Source organism: Oratosquilla oratoria, chromosome 36, assembly GCF_046742065.1.
Source record: "Oratosquilla oratoria isolate Oo_2021 chromosome 36, ASM4674206v1, whole genome shotgun sequence".
Classification (NCBI taxonomy): domain Eukaryota; kingdom Metazoa; phylum Arthropoda; class Malacostraca; order Stomatopoda; family Squillidae; genus Oratosquilla; species Oratosquilla oratoria.
Genome location: NC_134812.1, coordinates 48,304,174 through 48,316,099, shown reverse-complemented (window position 1 = coordinate 48,316,099; position 11,926 = coordinate 48,304,174). Strand labels below are relative to the sequence as shown.

At 35.1% G+C, this 11,926-nt stretch overlaps 1 protein-coding gene across 1 annotated transcript in view; it reads left to right on the top strand.

Annotated features, from left to right (window-relative positions):
- Window positions 1-11,272: 11,272 nt before the first annotated feature.
- LOC143018994 (large neutral amino acids transporter small subunit 2-like) overlaps window positions 11,273-11,926 on the top strand; it is a 107,172-nt gene continuing 106,518 nt past the window's right edge. The window contains exon 1 of the mRNA XM_076174700.1: window positions 11,273-11,339. Coding sequence (XP_076030815.1) covers window positions 11,322-11,339 — 18 coding nt within the window. The 5' untranslated portion in view covers window positions 11,273-11,321. The remainder of the gene's footprint in view (window positions 11,340-11,926) is intronic.

The window sequence follows — 11,926 nt, the reverse complement described above, 5'->3', positions numbered from 1 at the left end:
AAAAAAAAAATCATATCTGGAGATGTCCCAAGATGGAAGCTAGCTAACATTACACCCATATTCAAAAAGGTCGGCAAAAAGAAGTTAATAAACTACAGAGGAAACTTACTACTGTAAATATAACAAAATGAAAAATTAAAAGATGTATAGAAAAACTCAAAGCTAATAAAACACCAGAGCCTGACGATTGGCATCCAAGAATCTTAAAGGAAATTAAAATCGAGGTTATTGTTCCATTAGAAATGATTAAAAAAATAAATAAATAAATCATATCCAAAGATGTCCCAAGAGAATGGAAGCTAGCTAACATTACCCCCATATTCCAAAAGGGTGACAAAAAGAAGCCAATGAACTACAGGCCTATAAGCTTAACCTCAGTCATAGGATGAATTATGGAAGCTATCATCAAAGATGTTTCTGAACACCATTTAGAAAATAAGTGTTTACTAAATGATAGCCAACATGGATTCAGATGGAAACTTTTTTGTGTTACTAACCTACCCAAGTTCTACAACACAGTCATCTCAAGTTATGACAAAAGAAACAATATAGATTTAAGATATCAGGACTTTGCAAAGACTTTTGATACCATCATGCATGAAAGACTGCTTGCTAAATTAGCTTCACATGGAATTAGTGGTAAACTATTAAGCTGGACTAGTAATTGGTTAAAGGATCATAAACAGAGAGTTGTTCTAAATGGCAAAACTTCTAGATGGAAAAATGTTGAGCTTGGAGTTCCTCAGGGTTCCATTCTTTGGCCACTTCTGTTCATAATATATATGAATGATATAAACCATGGACTGAAATCTATTGTCTCTAGATTTACTGATGATACAAAATTGTATTTACCTAATTGTATTTATCTGATTGTAGTATACAGGAAAAGAGCAATGCTCATTGGGTTCCGTCTCCTACTCTCTAATTTTCTAACATACCTAGGCTCAAATTCATGTATAGTTCCATCTTAACCAATATATTTGATTTCCAGTTATCATCTTTAGATTTGAACTCATGTATTGTTTGAGCTTGGGCTATATCACCTAAGCTATTCCATGTATACATCTGTATGGAAAACTATATTTCCTCACATCCTATCGACATGTGATCTTTCTTAATTTACTTCCATGACCTCTTTGTGGATTGGCAAATGATCACTTAAATCAATTAGATATTCAAAAAGATTTAGGTAAACTACAGCAATGGTCTGAAAAGTGGCTAATGAAATTTAGCACAAGTAACTGTAAGATTAGGCACATAGAAACAACAATGAGTACGATTACAAGTTATATGGGGATTTGTTAACAAAAGGGGATAGTGAAAAGGATCTTGGTGTAATTATCAATAATGATCTCAAATCACCTAAGTAGTGTATTTCTGCCTCAGAGAAGACAAATACGATTTTAGGACTGACTGCTCAATCTTTTGATTTTAAAAGTTCATCTGTCATTAACAATCCATATAAATTTTTAGTTCACCCACATTTGGAATATGTTGTTTTTGTATGGTCACTGAATCTTATTAAAGACATTGACAGATTGGAAAAAGTACAACGTCAAGCCACAAAACTTGATTCAAAATATCAGAAATAAATCATACAAATATTGACTCAAATATATGAATCTATTTTCCATAAAAAGCAAAGACTCAGGCATGATTTGATACAGGTCTTGATTCCAAAGGGAATTAACAACACCAAAAGCGATGACATTTTCACACTGAATGTAAATCAAACAAGAAATGATGGTATCAAACTGTCAGGAAGTAGATTTAATTTGGAAGTGGGTAGAAACAACTCTGCTAACCATGTAGTATAAATTTATTTTTATTTATTTTTTAATGTCTTTATTTCTATTTTATATTTTTATTTTATTTTTTTTATTATTTATTTTTTTTTATTATATTATGTATTTAACATTACACTTTGCACATTTTCATTACACATTATTGTATTTTGTATATTATTGTTATGTTATATATATCACAAATTATATATATTACACATTGTTTATGAATATATAAAACACATTTCATATTGCATATATATCATACTTTATACAGTACCGGACAAAAGTGACGGCCGGGTGAGGCGGGAGGACAAGAATTTTGCCCGTTTTATAACCATACCCATAGGAGATAGTATTGAATTCAGACAAAAGTGATGGCCAGGCTGTGTGTAGTGTAGGATAGTAGTCACGTGGCAGCACAAAATGGCGGTTACTGTGCATTTAGCTGTTGTGGGAACAGGATTGCTGCGGTGAGTGCTCATAGAATTTTTTCTCCAACATGTCACATTTTTACCTCTCCAGGCATCCCTATGACCCATGACCCTAATATGACCTCTAGGAGGGAATATTCATGTGAAGCAGTTGCTTAGATAATTGCTTTAAAGGAATGGCCTGCAAACCAAGCAAATAGTGTAGCAAATTGGTGCCAGTGAGTTGCCAGATTTTATGAGGAGGGAGGGAATATCCTGCCATCTTCAAAACCAAGGTCTGGTAGGCCTAAGAAGACTACAGGTTGGGCCCATAATATTATGAAACGTACTTTGGAGTCTCTCCAAGAACCACAGCCAGGAAAAGCAAGCAGGACAACCCAGATCTGTTTGATGGTGTGTGTGTGAAGACAGTATGCTGCTGTATCAAGGACCTTAATTACAAGAGGTGCCACCCTGTGAAAAAATCCATCCTGAAGAAATCCAACATGGCCAAGCGGGTCGATTTCGCCAAGAAATATTGAGATTGGAGTCAGGATGACTGGATGAAGGTGCTGTAGAGTGACAAAAGTAACTTTACTATTGTGGATGGGCAGAGCGGCAATGTGTACTGGCATTGGGGTAATGACCCGCTTGATCCACACTACACACAGGGTACTGTTATGTTCCCGGGCTGGCTTATGTTTTGGGGTGCTTTTAGTGGATTTGGCAAGAGTGAATTAGTGTTGGTGTATAAGCAGTCGGGTGAAAGTGTTAATAAGTTTTCATATCCTGAATTATTGTGCAATCACCTACCTGATGCTATGGAAAAATGCCAGGCTGAAATTTTTCAGCAAGATGATGCTACCTCTCAAATGGCTAAGATTGTGACAGAGTGGTTAGATGATTGTTGTGTTGAACATATTAAGGATTGCCCTGATCTGTTTGGTGGTGTGTGTGTGAAGACAGTATGCTGCCATATCAAGGACCTTAATTACAAGAGGTGCCGCCCTGAGAAAAAATCCATCCTGAAGAAATCCAACATGGCCAAGCGGGTTGATTTCGCCAAGACATATTGAGATTGGAGTCAGGATGACTGGATGAAGGTGCTGTAGAGTGACAAAAGTAACTTTACTATTGTGGATGGGCAGAGCGGCAATGTGTACTAGCATTGGGGTAGTGACCCGCTTGACCCACACTACACACAGGGTACTGTTATGTTCCCGGGCTGGCTTATGTTTTGGGGTGCTTTTAGTGGATTTGGCAAGAGTGAATTAGTGTTGGTGTATAAGCAGTCGGGTGAAAGTGTTAATAAGTTTTCATATCCTGAATTATTGTGCAATCACCTATCTGATGCTATGGAAAAATGCCAATATGAAATTTTTCAGCAAGATGATGCTACCTCTCACATGGCTAAGATTGTGACAGAGTGGTTAGATGATTGTTGTGTTGAACATATTAAGGATTGCCCTGGACAAAGCCCAGATCTTAACCCGATTGAAGAACCTTTGGGCCCTAGTAAAAGCCGATTTGCAAGGAAAGGATGTGTCCACTTATGAGAAATTAGAGAAAGAGGTGAGAGCTAGTTGGGATAGAATATCTTTGGAAATGTGTCAAAACTTAGCCTGTTCACTGCCTGAGCATCTCCAGAAGGCACTCTTTAGGAAAGGAAGAGCAATTGATTGCTAAATGTGAATAAAATTTGACTGACCACTGTGCTTCCTCACGACAGGTGCCCGGCCATCACTTTTATCCAGTACTGTATATTACACATTATATACTACAAATCTTATATTACACGTATATGATGTAATATACTGTAAAATTATTACAGTATGTATCGTACAATTGTACGATATATATTATGCATTATATATCACACATTATATATCATGTATTGCACATGTATTATACTATATTAAATGTTATATGTTACATATATATTACATATATATTACACATTATATTGTACATTGTACATATTGTATATTATATATGACATATTTCATATTATGTATTACATATTGAATATTATGTACACTCAGATTTCTTAATCCAATACTCACCAACTGCCACACATAGTCCAGACACGAACAGAGCAACACATATTTTCGGAGCGCTAACTCACGATCAAAATACAAACAAGAAGATTGGAAACGAACGTCGGCCTTGTTTTTTTTTGTTTGTTTTTTTCAAAATGGAAACCCCTAAATCTAAGGACTCAACAAAAAGAAGCCTGGAAGAAACAAGAATTGAAACACCACTTGGGGTAGTAAGAAAAAAATCATGTTTCGCATCAACACCAAGAGAGTATCAGAGGTCGTAAGTAGATTTTCCGGTTTTGAAAGAGAAGGCAATGGATTACTTAGAGGAATAGAGATGGATAGAGAACCTAGGTACAGGAATATAATGAGGAATAGTGATATGAATGACATTGTAGATGAATTATATAATTATTAGAGCTTAAAAGCGAATACAAGATGATGTACCAAGAAATATCAATCCTAAGAAAAGCTTACGAAGAAAACAATAGGGAGATAGACGAGTTGAAAAAGGAATTAAAACAGCTTAAGGGTGATAATGAGAGGTTGAAAAATGAGGATAATAGGAACGAGGCTCTGAAATGAGAAATTAAAAGTCAAATGAAAGAATTAACTGAAAAGGTGGAAGAAAAAATTAAGGAGAATGACCTACAGGAAATCAAAAAACAGTAGAAAATTTAACTGGAAAGTCAAGAAATATACCTAAAGAAAATAATGGAACAACAAGTAAAAGATAATACCAAAGAAACTGTAATTCAGATTATTAAAGAGAAAAGTAACCTAGTTAGGGACAGTGGATAGAAAAAGTTGTATAGTAATCTATGGCATCAAAGAAAAGCACAATGTACCAAGATATCAGAGGGAAAAGGAAAAAAAAGAGATTGCCAAAGAAATACTAAATGAGTTACAAACAGATGAGTTAGTCTGGGACCGGGAAATTGAGGAAACCCATAGAATGGGCAGGTACTCCAAAGATAAACGGTATAGACCACTAAAAGTTAAACTTAGATCGCAAACAAGTGCAGAAGAAATATTATCTAGAACAGTAAGATTAGCAAATAGTGAACAGTACAAAAATATATGGATAAAAAGGAAATGAATGAGGAAGAAAAAAATAAAGAAAAAGAACTTAGGAACGAGGCGAATGAAAGGAATGAGAATAGAACTGAAAAGGAAAAAAAAAGTTTTTTTTTGGAGAGGTGATAGATATGAGGCTAAGAAAAAGATATATAGGGAAAATGGAAACAAAGAAAACAGAAAAAGAAGAGGAGAAAAGAAACTAAAAATAGCTTATACTAATATAGATGGAATAATCTCAGGAATGAACGAATTAAATGATTATCTAGTCTTAGAAGAACCAGACATAATTGGAATTGTAGAAACCAAATTAAAGTACACCCTAACATCCTACACTGTGGGACAAGGTGTATACAACTGTTGGACAAAGAATAGAAAGAACAAACAGGGCAGAGGAGTTCTAATTTTGACCAAGAAAGATTTAAATGTAACAAAAATAACTGAAGGAAAAAATAATGTAGAATCAATTATGGTACAAGTGGAAGGTAAACAAATGAAGAAAAGAACATTTGCAGTGGTATGTGCCTCCTAAAACACAAGCCTGGACAGAAAGGGATCATTCCGAGTTACTAGAAGATACATTAGATGAATTAATTGAAATACTGAAAGATGGAGGAAATACAGTAATTATGGGTGACTTTAATTCAAAAGAAATATGTTGGGAAGAAATGACAGTGAAGGAGGGAGAGAAACACCGGGGCAATGTACTCCTTGACTTGACCATTGAATACACAATGACCCAGTGGATTAGAGAAAATACTAGATACAGAGGAAATGAAGAACCCTCAAAATTAGACTTAATACTTACGACAGAACCTGAGATTATCGAAAAAATTTATTACAAAACTCCGATAGGAAAAAGTGACCACGTACTAATAGAAATGGAATTGAAAGAACAAATGGATCAAAGCAAAAATTATAAACATAGAATAGGAAGACCAATGTATAACAAAACAAACTTTGAGAAACTTAAAACATTCACAATGCAAACTGGGAAAAATTCCAAAACGAAGATACAGGGATAGAAGAAAAATGGAACATACTAAAAGAAATTTATAATGAAGGAGTGAGCAAATATGTACCACAACAAAAAATAGAAAAAGAATACATAAAAAGCTGGTACAACAAAAGAAGCTAAGGACGAAAGAGACAAAGCTTGGAAAAAATGGAAAAGAGATAAGAAACCAAGCAAATGGCAAACGTACATCAAACTAAAAAACGAATATGTAAAAATATGCAGAGATGAAAAGAGAAACTACAAAAAAAAGATAGACAAATGTAAGGAAGAACCCAAACTATTTTACAAGTATGTAAATGGAAAACTGAAAAACAAACAAGAAATAGAAAAACTGCACCAAGATAAAAAGGAATGTACAGAAGAACTGGAAATGGCTGAAATTATGAACAACCACTTCAGATCAGTATTGACAATAGAAAACTCACCTAATAGTGTAGAAAGAGAGAGAGAATTATCCCCAGTAATGAAAGAAATAAACGTAACACAAAAAGAAATCAGTGACCAAATTAAAACCCTTGATGTCAGAAAATCACATGGCCCAGACGGAATTGCAAACTGGATACTGAAAGAATGTATGGAAGAATTAACTGACAAAATATATAATATAATTAAATTCTCACTTAAAGAAGGAAAAGTGCCATTGGACTGGAAGAAGGCAAACATTGTACCAATTTATAAGGGAGGTGATAAGGAAGATCCATCTAACTACAGACCGGTCTCACTAACAAGCACAATAGCAAAAATTTGTGAAAGAGTTGTCAAAAACAGATGGGTTAAATACCAGGAAGAAAAACTATACTGAACCCAAATCAATTTGGATTCAGACAAGGGAGATCATGTACAATAAAATTTGATCTGCATTTACTCAAAATTAATAGACATAATACAAGAAAGAGATGGGTGGGCGGACTGTGCTTTTCTGGACCTGCAAAAGGCATTCAATAAGGTACCACATAGGAAACTAATAAAGAAGATAGAGTCAAAAGATGGCATCAGAGGAAAATTATTGGAATGGGTGAAAGACTTCCTGATTGGGAGGAAAATGAGAGTTGTAATTAGAGAAAAATTCTCCAACTGGGAAGAAGTAAAAAGTGGTGTCCCGCAAGGATCAGCACTGGCCCAGATCATGTTTGCCATATACATTAATGACATGAATGAAGGCGTGGAGTGCTATATGAATTTCTTTGCAGATGATGCAAAATTACTAAAGAAGGTAAAAATGGAAGAGGACTGCAACTCATTGCAACAAGATCTGGACACGATCTGGAATTGGACTAAAAAGTGGGAAGTAAAATTTGATATAAAGAAATGCAGTATAATGGAATTTGGAAAGAGTAAAAACAGAATATCAAAAGATTACAGAATTGGGGAAGAAAAAATAAAAAAAGCAAACTCGGAAAAAGATCTTGGAGTGATGTTTGGAAAGGACATGAAACCAGATAAGCATATGAATAAAATATTCGGAGAAACCTACAACTTATTGAGGTCAATCAAAGTGGCATTTGCTTATGTGGATGAAGAAATGATAAGGAAAATACAGTACTAACTACACTAATAAGACCAAAACTTGAGTACGCAGCATCACTTTGGACACCCAGTACCAAAAAGAATATTAAGAAACTAGAAAGATTATAAAGAGCAACAACCAAACTAGCACCAACTCTCACCAAACTAACATATGAGCAAAGACTGTCCAAATTGAATCTACCAACTCGGGAACAAAGAAGAGAAAGAGGAGATTTGCTGACTATCTACAGAATAATGAAAGGAATGGAAGTTTTAGACAGTAACGACATGTTAGTGTGGGACAATGGTAAAACGAGAGGACACGGAAAAAACTGAAAAAGGATAGTTATAGAAAAAACTTGAAAAGGAACAGTTTCCCACACAGAGCGATTAATGCATGGAACAAATTAGACAACAAAACAGTATGTGCAAACACTATACAAGATTTTAAGATAAAACTTGATGCGGAGAGATACAAAAATGAATCACCATGAACATAGCTCCCCTCCCGTATATTACAACTAGGTAAATACATATTACATATATATTACACATTATATTGTACATTATACATATTGTATATTATATATGACATATTTCATATTATGTATTACATATTGAATATTATGTACACTCAGGTTTCTTAATCCAACACTCATCAACATGCTGACATTTAGGCTCAGGACATAAACCCACATCAGGAATTGGCCCAGGACATAAAACGCAACCCATTCCCAAAGTGGGTTTATGTCCTGGGCCAAAACATCCACACATGTATTTACCTAGTTGTATCTTGCAGGAGGAGAGCTGTGCTCATAGTGACCCACTGTTTTATCTTTCTGCATCCATTTTTTCTTGAAGTCATGTATAGTTTTAGCACTCACTGTTTCCTCTTTCAGTTTGTTCCAGATATCTATTACTCTATGTGGAAAGCTATTCTTTTTCAAATCTCTTCTGTAACTGTCCTTCTTAAGTTTCTTCTCGTGTCCTCTTGTAGCTCTTCTGTCCCATTTTAGTAGGTCATCCCTAGCAAGAATTTACATCCTTTTCATAATTCTGTAATTGGTTATGAAATCACTTTTTTCTCTTCTTTGTTCCAGGGTTGGTAAATTTAGTTTGTCCAATCTTTGTATGTCAAATCTTTGTCAGTACACTTTGAATTCTTTCTAGTTTCTATATGTTTTTTTTGGTACTAGGTGTCCATAGAGACGCTGCGTATTCTAATTTTGGTCTTATCAGTGTAACTAGTATTGTCTTTACCATTTCTTCATCCATGTAGTCAAAAGCCACTTTCATTGATCTTAAGTTAAAAGTTTCTCCGACAAATTTGTTGACATATTTGTCATGTCGTTTGAGATAGTTATTCCTAAGTCCCTTTCTGAGTTTACTTTTTTTACTTCCTTTGTATCAATTTTATATTGACATGAGATTCTATTTTTGCTCTTTCCGAATCCCATTATACTAAATTTCTTGTTGAAGTTCACTTCACTCTTTTGACTCCATTTCCAGACTTTGTCCAGGTCTTCTTGAAAAGATTTGCAATCTTCCTCTGTACTTACTCTCTTTAACAGTTTTGCATCATCTGCAAAGAAGTTCATATAACATTCCACACCTTCATCCATGTCATTTATATAAATAGCAAACATTATCGGAGCCAATAACTTATCATATCTTCCCAATTTGAGTTCTTGTCTCTAAGTACCACTCTCATTTTTCTTCCGTTCAAGAAATCTTTCATCTATTCCAATAATTTTCCTTGTATTCCACCTAGTATTGTTTCAGTTTTTCATAGTAGCTTTTTGTGTGGTGCTTTGTCAAAAGCCTTTTGTAAGTCCAAGAAAGCACAATCTGCCCATCCATTTCTTGTACTATTTCTATTAATCTTGAGTAAATGCATATTAAGTTTGTTGTACATGATCTTCCACTTCTAAATCCAGATTGTTTGGGTTTAGTATATTGTTCTCTTCCAAGTGTTTAATCCATATATTTTTAATAACTTTTTTGCATATTTTTGCAATTGTGTTTGTAAGGGATACCAGTCTATAGTTTGTTGGATTTTCTTTGTCTCCTCCTTTATACAGTATTTGCATTTTTCCAATCTTGTGTTACTTTTCCTTCTTTGAGTGATAGGTCAATCTTGTGTATTTTGTCTGTAAGTTCATCTATACATTCTTTCAATATCCAGTTGGCTGTTCCATTGGGCCCATACTTTCTGACATCAAAGTTCTTTATTTGGTCGCTTATTTCTTTCTGTGTCACCGTTATTCCTTTCATTTTAGGGAATCCTTCTCGCTGTCCTTCATCCCAAATTTGTGAGCTTTCAATTATAAATACAGACCTAAAATGCCTGGTCATTACTTTAGCCATTTCTACATCTTTTATATATTCTTTGTTTCTTTCACGCAGTTTCACTATTTCATGTGTTTACCTAGTTGTATTTTGCGGGAAGGGGAGCTATGCTCGTGGTGTCCCGCCTTTGTATCTCGCAGTGTCTAGTTTACTTTTAAACTCATGAATGGTTTTTGCGCGTACTATTTCATTATCCAGTTTGTTCGAAGTGTCCACTACTCTATGTGGAAAACTGTTTTTCTTCAGTTCTCTTCTGTAGCTATGTTTTTTTTTTTTTCCATGTCCTCTTGTGTTTCTCTTGTCCCAGTTTAGTAAGTCCTCTCTATCAAGTATCTCTGTGCCTTTCATGATTCTGTAGATGGTCAGTAGGTCACCTCTCTCTCCTCTTTGCTCCAGCGTCGGTAACTCCAGTTTAGCCAATCTCTCCTCATATGATAGGTTTGCAAGTGCAGGTGCCATTTTTGTTGCTGCTTTCTGGATTCTTTCTGTTTTCTTTATATTCTTTTTGGTACTGGGTGACCACAATGTCGCCACATACGTCTAGGCCTTATCAATGTAACCAATATTTTTTTTTATCATTTCGTCCAAGTATGCAAATGCCACTTTTATTGATCTTAGCAAGTTGTAAGCTTCCCCAACAATTTTGTTAATCTGTTTATCATAGGACAAGTCGTTTGTGATAATTACCCCCAAATCTTTTTCAGATCCTGCCTTCTTTACCTCCTTGGTTCCAATTGTATATTTTCCTGATTTTCTGTTTTTGCTTTTTCCAAACTCCATTATGCTACACTTTGCAGTAGCGTCATTTAAACTCGCTAGTAAAAACACGAAACAAATGAACGACGCTTTCGGACGTAGAAAGCGCGCGGACGACAGCCCGGCGTTAGCAGAACGTATCAGTCAGTCGAGCACAGTACAGTCAGTTGCTAGGAGCACTCCAGTTGTGTAACAGTATATCGCCTAACAAATTAACTTATACTTAACTACTTACACGTTGACAAATAAGACGCCGGTAAGACAATCCGGAGACAGGTACGTAAGACATTGTGGACGATTATGACTAAACAGACTTACACTTTTGTGACTTTTGCGTACCGGCTCTCCGCGATTGCTCCTACCGGCCACTACCTCTTCTATGGGACATGTGCCTACCGTAAGTAATTGGTAAATTGGTACCTATCGTTAATGTTTCCTAATCCTATTCATTATATGCGGGTACGATCCTGCATATAAATTGGCGACGAGGACGGGATTGATACCCTAAGTAGGAAACTTCGTGCTGGTACCTTAGACTTAGTATAGTTAGCGTATCCTATGTTTGGAAAATTGCTATAGGTTAGCTAGTGGGATTTTGTGGGCAAACTAGGCTATTCTATCTTACCTGCGCTAATATTTTGTTTACATTTATTGCGAATTTACAATTGCGTTTTATTGTAACCTTTTGTATTGCTAGGCTATTTCTACTATTCATCGCAATTGCTATTAGGCCTATTTGTACATACTTATGCTATTGTTCAGTGTATTTTTTGTGATGTGGTAATTTTGCAGTTTTCTAAGGTTATGTGCGACTATATCCTAATCTATGTTGAGGTTAGTTTTCTTGTTTTCTCTTGTTTGGTGAATTTCTTTGTTCTTGGCTAACCATGGCTAGTAGGGTTGGTTCAATTGAACCGTACAATGAGTCAGAGGAGGATTTTGATTCGTATGTCAGTAGAATTAAAATGTATTTTGTTGCTAATG